This window comes from Eleutherodactylus coqui, unplaced genomic scaffold (genome assembly GCF_035609145.1).
Source record: "Eleutherodactylus coqui strain aEleCoq1 unplaced genomic scaffold, aEleCoq1.hap1 HAP1_SCAFFOLD_310, whole genome shotgun sequence".
Taxonomy (NCBI): Eukaryota; Metazoa; Chordata; class Amphibia; order Anura; family Eleutherodactylidae; genus Eleutherodactylus; species Eleutherodactylus coqui.
Window position 1 is genome coordinate 83,525 of NW_027102616.1, and position 18,013 is coordinate 101,537.

The window sequence follows — 18,013 nt, forward strand, 5'->3', positions numbered from 1 at the left end:
TGAAACTTTCGCAGGGGGCTGTCAACCCCCTTGAAAAGTCGTTTTTTGCGGACGCTGCGCTAAAATAAGTTGTAACCAAACTTCAATAGCTGTGACGCCCAACTTATATGACCGATACCCGAAACTCGACGCCGAAAATCTTCGTCATAGCGGCCACCATGCAGCGCCTCCATGCAATTTATACGCGCTGAATATCGTATTAAGATACACTAACAGCTCTGGGCCTTTTTCCGACTGATGCTGACCTGTAATATATGCCAGCACCAAAACGCCTGCAACCAATTGCCAAACGTCTTGGCGACTTTCGGCTCCTTGTCCGCGCCGCACTCCGATATTCGCTCCTTATCCACCATCACATGGTCCACCGATAGCAAGGACCAAATATCGACATGAACACCTTTGCGAATCTTATCCAGTAACTCCTCTGACACACTGACCCCTAACGGGGCAACACCGCAAAACCATGAGTCAGCATATTGTAACCTTTCTAGAGGGTCCACATCACCACCGGCTGTTGAGCATCCACCCTCCTGCCCCGCAGGCGGGCCCAAGCACCCTGGGGATCCACAGGACACTGACAAACACATCCTTTTTGATCCATCTTGCTCAACAGTGATTTTAACACCAACGCCAAATCATTTCCACCGGCTGTTAAGCATTCACCCTCCTGCCCCGCAGGCGGGCCCGAGCCCCCTGGGGATCCACAGGATGCTGACAACACATCCTTTTGATCCATCTTGCTCAACAGCGATTTTAACACCAACACCACATCATTTCCACCGGCTGTTGAGCATTCACCGAATTTTCTCCAGTAAATTCTCCGATCCAGCATCATTTTTCACAGGTGGGCCCACGCACTTCACTTTGCTCAACAGCGATTTCAAAACATTAACCAAATCACTGCTATCAGCCGCCTTAGTGGGATCCATAACATTTTTCCACGCATTTAAATAGTTAGACTCACCGGCTTGACCGACCTCCGGCGATGCCAAGGCCGTGGTCCCTGCCGGCCCTCCTCCAGGGCTCCTGCCGGGCGAGGGCTGCCGAACGGACGCGTGCGGAGCCTCTCGAGCCCTCCTCCTTTGTTCTGTTCCAAGGTGACCCAGTTCCGGCCGTTCTTGCGAAACATCCCGCCTTGTGGGGCGTATGGAATCCCTGGTTGTACGGGTTGCTGGCGATAACACTGGGTGGCGGTAGGTTTCCGGCTGGTGCCGCTGCTCCAGACCAATGTACCTGTCGCCCTCGCTCTCTCTGCTTGCCCTAACTCTCCCAATGCTGGCCTCCGCCACTAGCCTACCCCGCTCACTATCCCGCTTGCGCTGGTAGCGCTCTCTCCCTCTGTCTGCGCTTGGCGCCCTGACCTTGCCTATTGCTGCTGGTGCGACTAACATTACTATAAGACGACTCTCCCCCCGCAGGAGAGAGGGCCCGCACAAAACGCGGATTAACGTAGCAGCGCCTATGTGAGCTTTGGACCCTGATGTCTGGCTGCTGCGAGCGGATGCTCATGCGCACCCCCTGATTGCTGTGCCCGCTATGGGGGGATATGTGGTGAAGGGCGGGAAGGGGGTGCTGCTGATGGGCTGGACTGCCAGGACCCTACGGGCAAAGGTGGTCGCTGGCGCAAAGGACCTGGGCTCTTTCGGGGGTGCGGTCCGAAAACATACTACCGTTATCCTCCATTCTATACCCTCTACCCCCGTCGCTGCCGTGCATGCTACCTGATCTACAGCCGCTGCTGCTTGCCGTGCTAGTGGCTGCGCTATACTGTCCTCCTGCTTCTAAGCTGCGGCTATGTCCCACGGAGCCCTGGCCCCCGGCCGCTAACCTCGCTAGCGCACTACTCCCCTCCCCCCCGCCTCTACCTGTAGCCGTTGACTGGTACCGCCGCCATCTTGGGTGTGTCTGCAGCCATGATGTATGCGTCCACTTGCTTCTCTCCTTCCTCTTTGTACATCCACAATGCTGGGATTGGCAATCGTGCGCCTAGCCACGCGCAGATCCGACGGTCCGGAGCATGCCCTAGCCGCTGCCGTTCCTCTTCCCCTCTCCCGCGGACCACCGGCCGGTGGTGACCGCCCCTCAGCTGTCGTGCGCCCAGTAGCGCGCTGATCTGCTGGGCCGGAGCATGCCCGTGATGCTGCCGTGCGCCTTCCTCCTTGCCGCGGACTACCGATTGGTAGTGACCGCGCTTCGGCCTTCCTGCGCGCTGCCATGCACTGCTCTGCTGGATCGGAGCATGCCCGCGCTGCTGCCGGATGTCCTCCCTCTTGTCGTGGACTCCCGGTTGGTGGTGACCGCACGTCCTCCGTGGGCATTCTTCCCGCTGCGCTGTTTGAAATTGGCGCCATTTTCCTCCCGGCGCGCTCTGCTCTCCGCGGCCTTCCGCCTCCCCGACTGATCTTCCGGCCGCCTCTCTTTGCGGCGGGACTCGGACTGAGTCTCGCCGGGGGGGGGGTTCTTTCTTCTCCTCGGGCGGGTTCCACCGGCATCCCCTTCTTGCACTGCTCCTCTCCCGGTTGCTGGCTCCTGTGCCGCCAGCTCCGCTGGCATCCCGGACTCCGATCCTGAGCGACAGCTAGCGAGCAGCTCCTCAAGCCACCCGGTGCCGTCCTGCTGTACCGCTTACTGGATCCTCTCCCGTAGGTCCTCCATCTTGGGGCTTCTCCTTTCCGATGGCGTGACCGCTCTGTCTCCTTCTTCCTGCTTGCAGCTCCTGACTCGCACGCTGCACCCTTTCTGTAAGCCTCTCCTGCTCTTCGGCTCCTCTTATTTCACAGTCTGTCTTCCTTGCTTTCTTTCGCCTTACTTTCCCTGTACGTCTTCTCATCTCCTATCTTCCTTCTTCTCCTCGTGTGTCTCCTCTCTGGTCTACTTCCGCTCCCCTCCCTCTTCGCTTCCTGTCCTAGATCCACCCCCTCTAAGCTCGCTTTTCTTAACCCTTCCTATGCCTGTCCCCAGTCACACGCCGTTTTCTTAACTCAGTTCACGGCATACGAGGAACCCTGCTCTGTTGTGCCACACTGATGGAAAGGCCAGAATTTGGCACAAGCAGCATAAATCCATGAATTCTTCGAGTCAGCTGTTCCCAGCACCGCCATGTAATTTGCCACAACCGCAAGAAGCTATTCTGTCTGCATGGACCAATATTTATACAGGGTAGGAAGGAAGGAAGGCTCGGTAACCCCAACTCTGTGTCTCCTTGATCAAAAACATAAAAATAGCCAGCACTCCAACACATTTTTTGAAAAAATACAGATACTTCAATTCTAGGTGTGATGTTTCGGCCCATAGTCGTCGGGCCCCATGAGCGAGGGCTGAAAGGTCACACATATAGGCAAATATCAAGTAGCCAGCTGCCATGTTGCTGGATCCTTTAAAAGCAATGCCCGTTTTACTATATTTCATGCCATGAAGGGTGAACCTGGGCTGCAAAAACATTTCAAGGGGTTTTTCCACCACTGTAAATTACCTCCCAGCCACTCTCTACTTCCTACTGACCAGCACCTGTGACTATTGGAGCTAGTCAATCGCCACAGCAGTGACCTCCTATAGCCGGTGATTGGCTGCAGCAGTCACACATCCTGCTCAACAGCAACCAGGAAAGGCAGAGTGGCTGTGAAGCAATTTTAAGTAATGGGAAAACCCCTTTAAGGAGGGGTACGTGTCAAGGTTACATCCACATAAATGCCAGGACCCAAGGTTTATAGGCTGAACATTGCCCAGAGCATCACACCTTGCTTGCCATCTTACTTCCAGACTTACGGAAAGAGCATAGCTCGTCCGCTCGGCTGTTTCCGTAAGTCCTCGCCACCCCCAGGCGCCACCATCCAGCCGGGCAGGAGGTCAGGGATGCCAAAACTAGAGGTGGGTACGAGCCTGAGATGTGGGACTCGCAACTATCAGACTTCCATGGCATATCTTGTGGACATGCCAGGAAAGTCTCAGATGGGAATACCCCTTTAATCTGTCACGTTGGCACTGTAGCGCCTGAGAAATCTGTCACGGTACGTGAAGCATTAAGCGATGCACACGCACCTGACCGTCCACATGACGGCAAACAGAACGTAGTTCATTGGACCGGCCCGCCTTCTTCTGTTGCTCCGTGCCTTGCTTCTGACCGTCACGCGCCCGGCGGGGTGCTTTCTGCGCTGTTCTTCATTCTTTTTCATTAGGGTCCTAAGATGATGCCATGTCAATGACAATAAGAAAGCGTACATCACCGCGCTCTACAGCGCAAGACAGAAAGCGTGCCGTCGCTTCCTAAATGATCTCAGGCGACATGTATGCAAATCCGTCACTGAAGAGAAATGAAGGCGGCAAATTATTATCATGTAAACCAATCACGGCGTTAGGCAGAGTAATAAACTGACGCCGTGACTGCAATACTGCTGAAGAGGCGGTCAGAAGTGCTGTTGTACCGTGTACTGCCCATGCCCACCAGCTATGGACCCGCTGCATGCCCATGTGTGTGTGTGTGCCCGTTTATCACTAAACATGGAAGTAAAAGCAGGTAAAAGGTTTGTGTTTACTTTGGGTGGATTTTAAAAAAATTATGAAATTGTAAAAAAAAAAAAAGTGGTGTCCACAAATGAGGTGCAGGTAATTGATCTGGAACCGTCTGCGACCCCGGACGTGTGCTCTAACCACTACACTACAGCCAGGCACATGGAATCAGTTGGCGTTTGAATAGAGCAGGCCACAATGCAGCGCCGGCCTCTACTATACACCCAACGGTCAGCTGCATTATTACAGCCAGCGGCTGACCTTTCACCATTTCAGCTTCCCTGGATGGAAATTACACACTTCACCCCGGGGAACAGCACCAAAAACTGCACTCACAACGTTCCTACATCCACAATTTTCACTGCTCGGCCATATTACAACCACCATTGTCAGCCACTTCCCACAAGGTCTTGTCATGGCCGCAGGACTAGGCAGGGCCCGCATTTCAAAAACTCACAACTTCTGGGCTCTCCTCCTGCAGCCCTGTCCAGAGTACACCCATAATGGCGTCTTCCAGGAAGAACACTCAGCCAAAGGGGATCCTCCGCAGAAGGGGCCGGAGGAGGCTGTCCAGATACTTCCCACCACCCGGCCGCACACAGTCCAGCAAACAGCAAACCAATCAAACGCCTGCGGGGCTCCAACTAAATGGTCCCAAGGCACAACTCCCCGTTCCTCAGCACAGACAGGCCGTAACAGCAAATAACTGGCTTATGTCCTATTGTGTCTAAGAGAAACTAGAAAGCAAGACAGACTCCGGCGAGCAAAAGAAGGCAAAAATGGGATCGCCGAGCAGTGAAAAACGACTATTTTTGGTATAACTTACCGTAAAATCTCTTTCTCGTCACGTTCATTGGGGGACACAGCCAGACCATGGGATATAGCCACTGCCACTAGGAGGCGACACTAAGCAAAAGTGTTAGCTCCTCCCACCAGGCTATATCACCCCTGCAGGCACTCAGCTAATTAGTTTGTATGCAAGCAGTAGGAACAGCCAGTGGGAGTACACAAAAAATTATTTACACTTTAACGTAAACCAAGGAAAGACATACCAGTCTTCTGGATATATATCTCGTCATCTGTGACCTGAGACCAAAGGGCTCCGCCCTGCTACAAAGAAATTAATCCTTGGGAGGGTGCTGTGTCCCCCAATGAACGTGACGAGAAAGAGATTTTACGGTAAGTTATACCAAAAATATTCGTTTCTCGTCCGTATCATTGGGGGACCCAGCCAGACCATGGGACGTACAAAAGCAGTCCTGGAAATAAAAGGGTGGGAATCCCCAGAAGGTCCCAGTAGTCAGGGGGCTGCCGCCTGTAGAACCCTTCTACCCAGGGCAGCATCCGCTGACGCATATGTATGGACCGTATAGAATTTTGCAAATGTATGCAGGGACGCCAAAGTGGCTGCCCTACATACCTGTAATGCTGAGGCTCCATGCTGAACCGCCTAGGAAGCCTCCACTGCCCCTTGTAGAGTGGGCCGCTATCCGGAATGTTTGCTAGTGAGAAAACGCATGAGATGTATATGGCGGTCTTCACACCAGCTAAAAAAAAAAAGCGTCTCCATATGCGATAATAAATTCTCGAGGATGTCGGCTTCCTGGCTTGGACCATAATTCGGATAATTGCTTCCGAAAATACCCGGGTTTTTTTTTTTTTTTTTTTTCCAATATCGTGGTCTCAACGGCCAGGCCGTCAAACGAAATGACTTTGGATTCGGGTGGAATATTGGTCCTTGTGATAGTAGGTCCTCCCGTTCTGGGAGTGGCCACGGAGTGTCGGCCAACATTTCAATTATGTCTGGATACCATGCTCGCCTCGGCCAATCCGGAGCGACCAGGATTGCTGGTCCTCCTTCCCTCTTGATCTTCTTTAATATCCTCGGAATGAGTGGAAGAGGAGGAAACACGTATGGTAGTCTGAACCCTGCCCACGAGACCAGTAGGGCGTCCACTGCTACCGCCTGAGGATCTCTTGAGCGTGCCACGAAAGGGAGAACCCTGTAATTTAGTCTGGAAGCCATCATATCCACGTCCGGGGTGCCCCAGCGCTGACATATCGCTTGAAAGACCTCCGGATGCAGCTGCCATTCGCCGGGGTCCACTGTCTTTCGACTGAGAAAATCCGCTACCCAGTTTTCTACCCCCGGGATGTGCACTGCCGATATGGACTGTAGATGTTTCTCCGTCCAGCTGAGTATGCCGGATACCTCTGTCATTGTTCTCGCACTTCTTGTGCCTCCCTGGCGGTTGATGTATGCCACTGCCGTGGCATTATCTGTCTGGACTTTCACATCCTTTCTGTTAAGCTGTGGATGGAAAAACTGCAGTGCTCGCCGTACGGCTCGCAGCTCCAGGACGTTTATCGGTAGCCTTGCCTCGTCCTGTGACCACCTCCCCTGGGTGGAGTGTCCCTCCAAAGTTCCGCCCCAGCCGTAACAACTGGCGTCCGTGGTCAGTATCCTCCACTGTCCTGGAAACAGTGACCGACCACCTTGGATTCTCCGGAGACTCGTCCACCATCTCAGGGCAAGGCGAACCTTTGGTGTTATGGAGATTCGCTGGTCTAACGTCCACTGCGACCTGTTCCAGTGTGCCAGAATGAAATGCTGGAACTCCCTGGAATGAAACTGTGCGAATGGTATGGCCTCGAAGGAGGCTACCATCATGCCCAGTACTCTCATGCAATACCTGATGGTCGTTTGCCTCCCCTGAAGTAGCGGGCGCACTTTGTTGACCAGTGTTACTGCTTTCGCTTGCGGCAGGCGAATCTGGTGCTTCTTGGTGTTGAACACCATCCCCAGAAATTCCAACTGTTGGGTTGGTACTAGACAGGATTTCTCTTGGTTTATGACCCAACCGAATTCCTCCAAAGTCTGAAGTGTGATTCTCAGGCTCTCTAGATTGCCTTCCTGGTCTGGAGCCTTCACCAGTATGTCGTCCAGGTAAGGGATGGCTATCACCCCCCTTGTATGGAGTAGTGCCATTACCGCTGCCAGCACCTTTGTAAAGACTCTAGGGGCTGTCGAGAGCCCGAATGGCAGCGCTACAAATTAGTAATGGCTCCCCTGCACCTCGAAGCGTAAAAACTGCTGGTGAGAGTCGCGAATTGGAATATGCAGGTACGCGTCCCTGATATCCACTGACGCCAGGAACTCCCCCGGTTCCATAGACGCTATTACCGACTTGAGGGACTCCATCCTGAAATGTCTTGCTTTGATGTAATGATTTAGCCTTCGTAAGTCGAGGACCGGTCTGACTCTGCCATCCTTCTTGGGAACTATGAAGAGATTCGAATAAAAACCCCTTCCGTGCTGACACCCCGGCACCGGCACCACTACTCCCTGCGCCAACAGTTGTTTTATTGCCTGGTGCAGCTGTGTTGCCTTTCCTGGGTCCTTCGGTATCCTGGATCTGATAAAATGCTCCCGTGGCAATGTTGCAAATTCGATGGCATACCCTCGTGAGACGACCTCCTGTACCCAGGCGTCGGTCACGCGGGCTAACCATACATTCTGGAACCCCAAGGGCCTGCCCCCCCACCCTGTAAATAGCGGGTGGGGAAAGACCCTAAAACTGATACTCCCGTCCTTGCGCCCGTAGGTGCCTTGGAGCGAGTCTTGGGCAAAACAATCTCTTGTCTGACAGTGATGACACTGCAGACGCTTCCTCCTCCTCCAGACCGCTACTACCCCCCGAAAAACCGTGCGGAGGCTGATCTTGGTCTGCAGCTTGAAGAGTTGAGGAGCATGAGGCCAGTGAGGGATCTGATCTAGATTGTTGAGACCTAGAAGATCTGGATGACCTTCTGTACCGACAAGACCTGTGAGAAACCCCTTCAGAGCTGCGGGATCTCCGCCTTTTGCGCGACCCTCCCTGAAAACGCTCCGGGGAAAACACCTCTGAATCGGATTCTAATCGGCGCAATATTGCGGCCGACGATCTGGCTAGTCCTGACACTGCAGCGGCCAGTGATCTAGCCCATTCAGGCTCGGTTACCTGCTCTACAGGGGCGGCGGGGGGCACCGGGGTCCCTGGAGCTGATCGCACTGGGTTACAGGCTACACAGCGGAGCTCCGCCTGACCACTTGGGAACTTAGCGTTGCATAACGTGCACACATAGTATTTCGCCCTCCCCATAGCCTGACTGGAACCCTCTGGTCTAGGGTCAGACATGAAGCAATCCACACCTACAGATAACCGCAAGGGAGTGGTGGGAATAGGGGTAGGGTGTCTCCGTGTACTGCTGAGAGCGAGTACCCGCAGGGGTTAGCAAACACAGGGGAGAGCTGCCTTGGCAGGGCTTACCCCGTCCTGCGGTCGTCCCGGCCCAGCTGGAGCTTCTGGGACCTGGCGGCCTTCTCTGTGGTAAGACGCTGGAAGCTGCCGCCGCTGGAGACTGTCGCTGCAGGTGACTGTCGCTGCTGGCCGATGGGTGCTGCTGACCGATGGGTGCTGCTGACCGATGGGTGCTGCTGACCGATGGGTGCTGCTGACCGATGGGTGCTGCTGACCGATGGGTGCTGACTGGAGCTTGCTGATTGTAGAACAAACCGCACTGCCAGGAGGTGCTTGCGGTTTGGAGAGAAACACCTGCCGCAGTAAGTGCCAATGGCAAGAAGTGGGGCTGCTCACTAGTAAGTAGTTCCTTGTAAGAGCTACTGGGAGCGGCCATCCTCTTTGCTGGCCGCCTCCCTGAAAGTCCCGCCCGGCTGGGGTGGGCGTGGCCTGCCCCGGAAGTCCAAACGCATCACAGGAAGTGCTAGGTGCACCACACTAATGCGTCCCCGTGGCCGGCGCCCCGCCCCCCGGGGCGCCGCAGCTCACTCTGCAGCCTGCTCTTTGTCCCACAGCCGTGATCCACTGCCCGCGGCCGCAGCAGTCACCCGCAACCATACATTCCTGTGGTCGAGCATCCACCCCCTCCCAGCCTTGGCCGGTAAGCACCCAGCTCCCCCTTTTCAGCAGTGTCTCTGGATAGAGAGGGGAGAGGGGGAGGGGGGGAAGGACATAATCCCATATGCACTGAATTAGGCAGAGGAGAGAGGGGGAGATAGGTAAAGAGAAGGAGTAAATGCACCTGAACTCCTTTCCCCAGGACCTTCCAAGGTGGTTGGGGTCCTCTGAAGGGGTTCCTGGCAGCCGACCGCAGACTTGGAGGGAGGCTTGAAGTTCCGTTCCCTTCTCCCGGATACGCTCCCTTCTCTCCATCTGCGCTCCAGCAGTGTTCCCCCCTGCGCTCGCCGTCAGAGAGGGGCGCTGCTCCAGAGGGGGGAACCCTATTGCTGGCGGGCCAACGACGCCAATGCACATAGGCAGGGTCGTGCCACCTTTTCTTCGCTGGGTAGGGCACCGCAGAGTGGTGGAGACACCATCTGCCTGCTCCCTCCCCGGTAGTACAGGAAAGCCAGGGAAAAGCCCCGACTCCCCGTATGCCCGCCATAAAGTCCTCCTGGACCTGACATGTCTGCCTCCTTGCTAGACACTAAGCTAAAAACTAAATAGCTGAGTGCCTGCAGGGGTGATATAGCCTGGTGGGAGGAGCTAACACTTTTGCTTAGTGTCGCCTCCTAGTGGCAGTGGCTATATCCCATGGTCTGGCTGGGTCCCCCAATGATACGGACAAGAAAATATTGGGTTTACAGGGGAACCCTGCTCTGTTGTGCCACGCTGATGGAAAGGCCAGAATTTGGCACAAGCAGCATAAATCCATGAATTCTTCGTGTCAGCTATTCCCAGCACCGCCATGTAATTTGCCACAACCGTGTGTAGCTATTCTGTATGAGGAAGGAAGGAAGGAAGGAAGGAAGGAAGGAAGGAAGGAAGGAAGGAAGGAAGGAAGGAAGGAAGGAAGGAAGGAAGGAAGGAAGGAAGGAAGGAAGGAAGGAAGGAAGGAAGGAAGGAAGGAAGGAAGGAAGGAAGGAAGGAAGGAAGGAAGGAAGGAAGGAAGGAAGGAAGGAAGGAAGGAAGGAAGGAAGGAAGGAAGGAAGGAAGGAAGGAAGGAAGGAAGGAAGGAAGGAAGGAAGGAAGGAAGGAAGGAAGGAAGGAAGGAAGGAAGGAACTGTAACCCCAACTCTGTGTCTCCTTGATCAAAAACATAAAAATAGCCAGCACTCCAACACATTTTTTGAAAAATTACAGATACTTCAATTCTAGGTGTGACGTTTCAGCCCACAGTCGTCGGGCCCCATGAGCGAAGGCTGAAAGGTCACACATATAGGCAAATATCAAGTAGCCAGCTGCCATATGCCTGGATCCTTTACAGAGACGCCCGTTTTACTATATTTCATGCCATAAAGGGTGAACCTGGGCTGCAAAAACATTTCAAGGGGTTTTTCCACCACTGTAAAAAGCCTCCCAGCCACTCTGTACTTCCTACTGACCAGCACCTGTGACTATTGGAGCTAGTCAATCGCCACAGCAGTGACCTCCTATAGCCGGTGATTGGCTGCAGCAGTCACACATCCTGCTCAACAGCAACCAGGAAGGGCAGAGTGGCTGTGAAGCAATTTTAAGTAATGGGAAAACCCCTTTAAGGAGGGGTACGTGTCAAGGTTACATCCACATAAATGCCAGGACCCAAGGTTTATAGGCTAAACATTGCCCAGAGCATCACACCTTGCTTGCCAACTTACTTCCAGACTTACGGAAAGAGCATAGCTCGTCCGCTCGGCTGTTTTCGGAAGTCCTCGCCACCCCCAGGCGCCACCATCCAGCCGGCCAGGAGGTCAGGGATGCCAAAACTAGAGGTGGGTACGAGCCTGAGACGTGAGACTCGCAACTATCAGACTTCCATGGCATATCTTGTGGACATGCCAGGAAAGTCTCAGATGGGAATACCCCTTTAATCTGTCACGTTGGCACTGTAGCGCCTGAGAAATCTGTCACGGTACGTGAAGCATTAAGCGATGCACACGCACCTGACCGTCCACATGACGGCAAAGAGAACGCAGTTCATTGGACCGGCCCGCCTTCTTCTTCTGTTGCTCCGCGGCTTGCTTCTGACCATCATGCGCCCGGCGGGGTGCTTTCTGCACTGTTCTTCATTCTTTTTCATTAAGGTCCTAAGATGATGCCCTGTCAATGACAATAAGAAAGCCAATTTACAAGCGTCCATCACTGCACTCTACAGCGCAACACAGAAAGCGTGCCGTCGCTTCCTAAATGATCTCAGGCGACATGTATACAAATCCGTCACTGAAGAGAAATGAAGGCGGCAAATTATTATCATGTAAACCAATCACGGCGTTAGGCAGAGTAATAAACTGACGCCGTGACTGCAATACTGCTGAAGAGGCGGTCAGAAGTGCTGTTGTACCGTGTACTGCCCATGCCCACCAGCTATGGACCCGCTGCATGCCCATGTGTGTGTGTGTGCCCGTTTATCATTAAACATGAAAGTAAAAGCAGGTAAAAGGTTTGTGTTTACTTTGGGTGGATTTTAAAAAAATTATGAAATTGTAAAAAAAAAAAAGTGGTGTCCACAAATGAGGTGCAGGTAATTGATCTGGAACCGTCTGCGACCCCGGACGTGTGCTCTGACCACTACACTACAGCCAGGCACATGGAATCAGTTGGCGTTTGAATAGAGCAGGCCACAATGCAGCGCCGGCCTCTACTATACACCCAACGGTCAGCTGCATTATTACAGCCAGCGGCTGACCTTTCACCATTTCAGCTTCCCTGGATGGAAATTACACGCTTCACCCCGGGGAACAGCACCAAAAACTGCACTCACAACGTTCCTACATCCACAATTTTCACTGCTCGGCCATATTACAACCACCATTGTCAGCCACTTCCCACAAGGCCTTGTCATGGCCGCAGGACTAGGCAGGGCCCGCATTTCAAAAACTCACAACTTCTGGGCTCTCCTCCTGCAGCCCTGTCCAGAGTACACCCATAATGGCGTCTTCCAGGAAGAACACTCAGCCAAAGGGGATCCTCCGCAGAAGGGGCCGGAGGAGGCTGTCCAGATACTTCCCACCACCCGGCCGCACACAGTCCAGCAAACCAATCAAACGCCTGCGGAGCTCCAACTAAATGGTCCCAAGGCACAACTCCCCGTTCCTCAGCACGGAAAGGCCGTAACAGCAAATAACTGGCTTATGTCCTATTGTGTCTACGAGAAACTAGAAAGCAAGACAGACTCCGGCGAACAAAAGAAGGCAAAAATGGGATCGCCGAGCAGTGAAAAAATATTGGGTTTACAGGGGAACCCTGCTCTGTTGTGCCACGCTGATGGAAAGGCCAGAATTTGGCACAAGCAGCATAAATCCATGAATTCTTCGTGTCAGCTATTCCCAGCACCGCCATGTAATTTGCCACAACCGCAAGAAGCTATTCTGTCTGCATGGAGAAGGAAGGAAGGAAGGAAGGAAGGAAGGAAGGAAGGAAGGAAGGAAGGAAGGAAGGAAGGAAGGAAGGAAGGAAGGAAGGAAGGAAGGAAGGAAGGAAGGAAGGAAGGAAGGAAGGAAGGAAGGAAGGAAGGAAGGAAGGAAGGAAGGAAGGAAGGAAGGAAGGAAGGAAGGAAGGAAGGAAGGAAGGAAGGAAGGAACTGTAACTGTAACCCCAACTCTGTGTCTCCTTGATCAAAAACATAAAAATAGCCAGCACTCCAACACATTTTTTGAAAAATTACAGATACTTCAATTCTAGGTGTGACGTTTCAGCCCACAGTCGTCGGGCCCCATGAGCGAAGGCTGAAAGGTCACACATATAGGCAAATATCAAGTAGCCAGCTGCCATATGCCTGGATCCTTTACAGAGACGCCCGTTTTACTATATTTCATGCCATAAAGGGTGAACCTGGGCTGCAAAAACATTTCAAGGGGTTTTTCCACCACTGTAAAAAGCCTCCCAGCCACTCTGTACTTCCTACTGACCAGCACCTGTGACTATTGGAGCTAGTCAATCGCCACAGCAGTGACCTCCTATAGCCGGTGATTGGCTGCAGCAGTCACACATCCTGCTCAACAGCAACCAGGAAGGGCAGAGTGGCTGTGAAGCAATTTTAAGTAATGGGAAAACCCCTTTAAGGAGGGGTACGTGTCAAGGTTACATCCACATAAATGCCAGGACCCAAGGTTTATAGGCTAAACATTGCCCAGAGCATCACACCTTGCTTGCCAACTTACTTCCAGACTTACGGAAAGAGCATAGCTCGTCCGCTCGGCTGTTTTCGTAAGTCCTCGCCACCCCCAGGCGCCACCATCCAGCCGGCCAGGAGGTCAGGGATGCCAAAACTAGAGGTGGGTACGAGCCTGAGACGTGAGACTCGCAACTATCAGACTTCCATGGCATATCTTGTGGACATGCCAGGAAAGTCTCAGATGGGAATACCCCTTTAATCTGTCACGTTGGCACTGTAGCGCCTGAGAAATCTGTCACGGTACGTGAAGCATTAAGCGATGCACACGCACCTGACCGTCCACATGACGGCAAAAAGAAAGCAGTTCATTGGACCGGCCCGCCTTCTTCTTCTGTTGCTCCGCGGCTTGCTTCTGACCATCATGCGCCCGGCGGGGTGCTTTCTGCACTGTTCTTCATTCTTTTTCATTAAGGTCCTAAGATGATGCCCTGTCAATGACAATAAGAAAGCCAATTTACAAGCGTCCATCACTGCACTCTACAGCGCAACACAGAAAGCGTGCCGTCGCTTCCTAAATGATCTCAGGCGACATGTATACAAATCCGTCACTGAAGAGAAATGAAGGCGGCAAATTATTATCATGTAAACCAATCACGGCGTTAGGCAGAGTAATAAACTGACGCCGTGACTGCAATACTGCTGAAGAGGCGGTCAGAAGTGCTGTTGTACCGTGTACTGCCCATGCCCACCAGCTATGGACCCGCTGCATGCCCATGTGTGTGTGTGTGCCCGTTTATCACTAAACATGGAAGTAAAAGCAGGTAAAAGGTTTGTGTTTACTTTGGGTGGATTTTAAAAAAATTATGAAATTGTAAAAAAAAAAAAGTGGTGTCCACAAATGAGGTGCAGGTAATTGATCTGGAACCGTCTGCGACCCCGGACGTGTGCTCTGACCACTACACTACAGCCAGGCACATGGAATCAGTTGGCGTTTGAATAGAGCAGGCCACAATGCAGCGCCGGCCTCTACTATACACCCAACGGTCAGCTGCATTATTACAGCCAGCGGCTGACCTTTCACCATTTCAGCTTCCCTGGATGGAAATTACACGCTTCACCCCGGGGAACAGCACCAAAAACTGCACTCACAACGTTCCTACATCCACAATTTTCACTGCTCGGCCATATTACAACCACCATTGTCAGCCACTTCCCACAAGGCCTTGTCATGGCCGCAGGACTAGGCAGGGCCCGCATTTCAAAAACTCACAACTTCTGGGCTCTCCTCCTGCAGCCCTGTCCAGAGTACACCCATAATGGCGTCTTCCAGGAAGAACACTCAGCCAAAGGGGATCCTCCGCAGAAGGGGCCGGAGGAGGCTGTCCAGATACTTCCCACCACCCGGCCGCACACAGTCCAGCAAACCAATCAAACGCCTGCGGAGCTCCAACTAAATGGTCCCAAGGCACAACTCCCCGTTCCTCAGCACGGAAAGGCCGTAACAGCAAATAACTGGCTTATGTCCTATTGTGTCTACGAGAAACTAGAAAGCAAGACAGACTCCGGCGAACAAAAGAAGGCAAAAATGGGATCGCCGAGCAGTGAAAAAATATTGGGTTTACAGGGGAACCCTGCTCTGTTGTGCCACGCTGATGGAAAGGCCAGAATTTGGCACAAGCAGCATAAATCCATGAATTCTTCGTGTCAGCTATTCCCAGCACCGCCATGTAATTTGCCACAACCGCAAGAAGCTATTCTGTCTGCATGGACAAGGAAGGAAGGAAGGAAGGAAGGAAGGAAGGAAGGAAGGAAGGAAGGAAGGAAGGAAGGAAGGAAGGAAGGAAGGAAGGAAGGAAGGAAGGAAGGAAGGAAGGAAGGAAGGAAGGAAGGAAGGAACTGTAACCCCAACTCTGTGTCTCCTTGATCAAAAACATAAAAATAGCCAGCACTCCAACACATTTTTTGAAAAATTACAGATACTTCAATTCTAGGTGTGACGTTTCAGCCCACAGTCGTCGGGCCCCATGAGCGAAGGCTGAAAGGTCACACATATAGGCAAATATCAAGTAGCCAGCTGCCATATGCCTGGATCCTTTACAGAGACGCCCGTTTTACTATATTTCATGCCATAAAGGGTGAACCTGGGCTGCAAAAACATTTCAAGGGGTTTTTCCACCACTGTAAAAAGCCTCCCAGCCACTCTGTACTTCCTACTGACCAGCACCTGTGACTATTGGAGCTAGTCAATCGCCACAGCAGTGACCTCCTATAGCCGGTGATTGGCTGCAGCAGTCACACATCCTGCTCAACAGCAACCAGGAAGGGCAGAGTGGCTGTGAAGCAATTTTAAGTAATGGGAAAACCCCTTTAAGGAGGGGTACGTGTCAAGGTTACATCCACATAAATGCCAGGACCCAAGGTTTATAGGCTAAACATTGCCCAGAGCATCACACCTTGCTTGCCAACTTACTTCCAGACTTACGGAAAGAGCATAGCTCGTCCGCTCGGCTGTTTTCGTAAGTCCTCGCCACCCCCAGGCGCCACCATCCAGCCGGCCAGGAGGTCAGGGATGCCAAAACTAGAGGTGGGTACGAGCCTGAGACGTGAGACTCGCAACTATCAGACTTCCATGGCATATCTTGTGGACATGCCAGGAAAGTCTCAGATGGGAATACCCCTTTAATCTGTCACGTTGGCACTGTAGCGCCTGAGAAATCTGTCACGGTACGTGAAGCATTAAGCGATGCACACGCACCTGACCGTCCACATGACGGCAAAGAGAACGCAGTTCATTGGACCGGCCCGCCTTCTTCTTCTGTTGCTCCGCGGCTTGCTTCTGACCATCATGCGCCCGGCGGGGTGCTTTCTGCACTGTTCTTCATTCTTTTTCATTAAGGTCCTAAGATGATGCCCTGTCAATGACAATAAGAAAGCCAATTTACAAGCGTCCATCACTGCACTCTACAGCGCAACACAGAAAGCGTGCCGTCGCTTCCTAAATGATCTCAGGCGACATGTATACAAATCCGTCACTGAAGAGAAATGAAGGCGGCAAATTATTATCATGTAAACCAATCACGGCGTTAGGCAGAGTAATAAACTGACGCCGTGACTGCAATACTGCTGAAGAGGCGGTCAGAAGTGCTGTTGTACCGTGTACTGCCCATGCCCACCAGCTATGGACCCGCTGCATGCCCATGTGTGTGTGTGTGCCCGTTTATCACTAAACATGGAAGTAAAAGCAGGTAAAAGGTTTGTGTTTACTTTGGGTGGATTTTAAAAAAATTATGAAATTGTAAAAAAAAAAAAGTGGTGTCCACAAATGAGGTGCAGGTAATTGATCTGGAACCGTCTGCGACCCCGGACGTGTGCTCTGACCACTACACTACAGCCAGGCACATGGAATCAGTTGGCGTTTGAATAGAGCAGGCCACAATGCAGCGCCGGCCTCTACTATACACCCAACGGTCAGCTGCATTATTACAGCCAGCGGCTGACCTTTCACCATTTCAGCTTCCCTGGATGGAAATTACACGCTTCACCCCGGGGAACAGCACCAAAAACTGCACTCACAACGTTCCTACATCCACAATTTTCACTGCTCGGCCATATTACAACCACCATTGTCAGCCACTTCCCACAAGGCCTTGTCATGGCCGCAGGACTAGGCAGGGCCCGCATTTCAAAAACTCACAACTTCTGGGCTCTCCTCCTGCAGCCCTGTCCAGAGTACACCCATAATGGCGTCTTCCAGGAAGAACACTCAGCCAAAGGGGATCCTCCGCAGAAGGGGCCGGAGGAGGCTGTCCAGATACTTCCCACCACCCGGCCGCACACAGTCCAGCAAACCAATCAAACGCCTGCGGAGCTCCAACTAAATGGTCCCAAGGCACAACTCCCCGTTCCTCAGCACGGAAAGGCCGTAACAGCAAATAACTGGCTTATGTCCTATTGTGTCTACGAGAAACTAGAAAGCAAGACAGACTCCGGCGAACAAAAGAAGGCAAAAATGGGATCGCCGAGCAGTGAAAAAATATTGGGTTTACAGGGGAACCCTGCTCTGTTGTGCCACGCTGATGGAAAGGCCAGAATTTGGCACAAGCAGCATAAATCCATGAATTCTTCGTGTCAGCTATTCCCAGCACCGCCATGTAATTTGCCACAACCGTGTGTAGCTATTCTGTATGCATGAGGAAGGAAGGAAGGAAGGAAGGAAGGAAGGAAGGAAGGAAGGAAGGAAGGAAGGAAGGAAGGAAGGAAGGAAGGAAGGAAGGAAGGAAGGAAGGAAGGAAGGAAGGAAGGAAGGAAGGAAGGAAGGAAGGAAGGAAGGAAGGAAGGAAGGAAGGAAGGAAGGAAGGAAGGAAGGAACTGTAACCCCAACTCTGTGTCTCCTTGATCAAAAACATAAAAATAG

The 18,013-nt window shown here is 52.5% G+C and overlaps 1 protein-coding gene across 1 annotated transcript in view; it reads right to left on the reverse strand.

Moving 5' to 3' along the window:
• LOC136605445 (uncharacterized) overlaps window positions 1-18,013 on the reverse strand; it is a 57,730-nt gene that overhangs the window by 21,362 nt on the left and 18,355 nt on the right. Inside the window, exons 9-12 of the mRNA XM_066588955.1 lie at window positions 16,355-16,511; window positions 13,931-14,087; window positions 11,429-11,585; window positions 4,039-4,179 (exon numbers count right to left, since the gene is read on the reverse strand). Of these exons, the coding sequence (XP_066445052.1) occupies window positions 4,039-4,179; window positions 11,429-11,565 (278 nt within the window). The 5' untranslated portion in view covers window positions 11,566-11,585; window positions 13,931-14,087; window positions 16,355-16,511. The remainder of the gene's footprint in view (window positions 1-4,038; window positions 4,180-11,428; window positions 11,586-13,930; window positions 14,088-16,354; window positions 16,512-18,013) is intronic.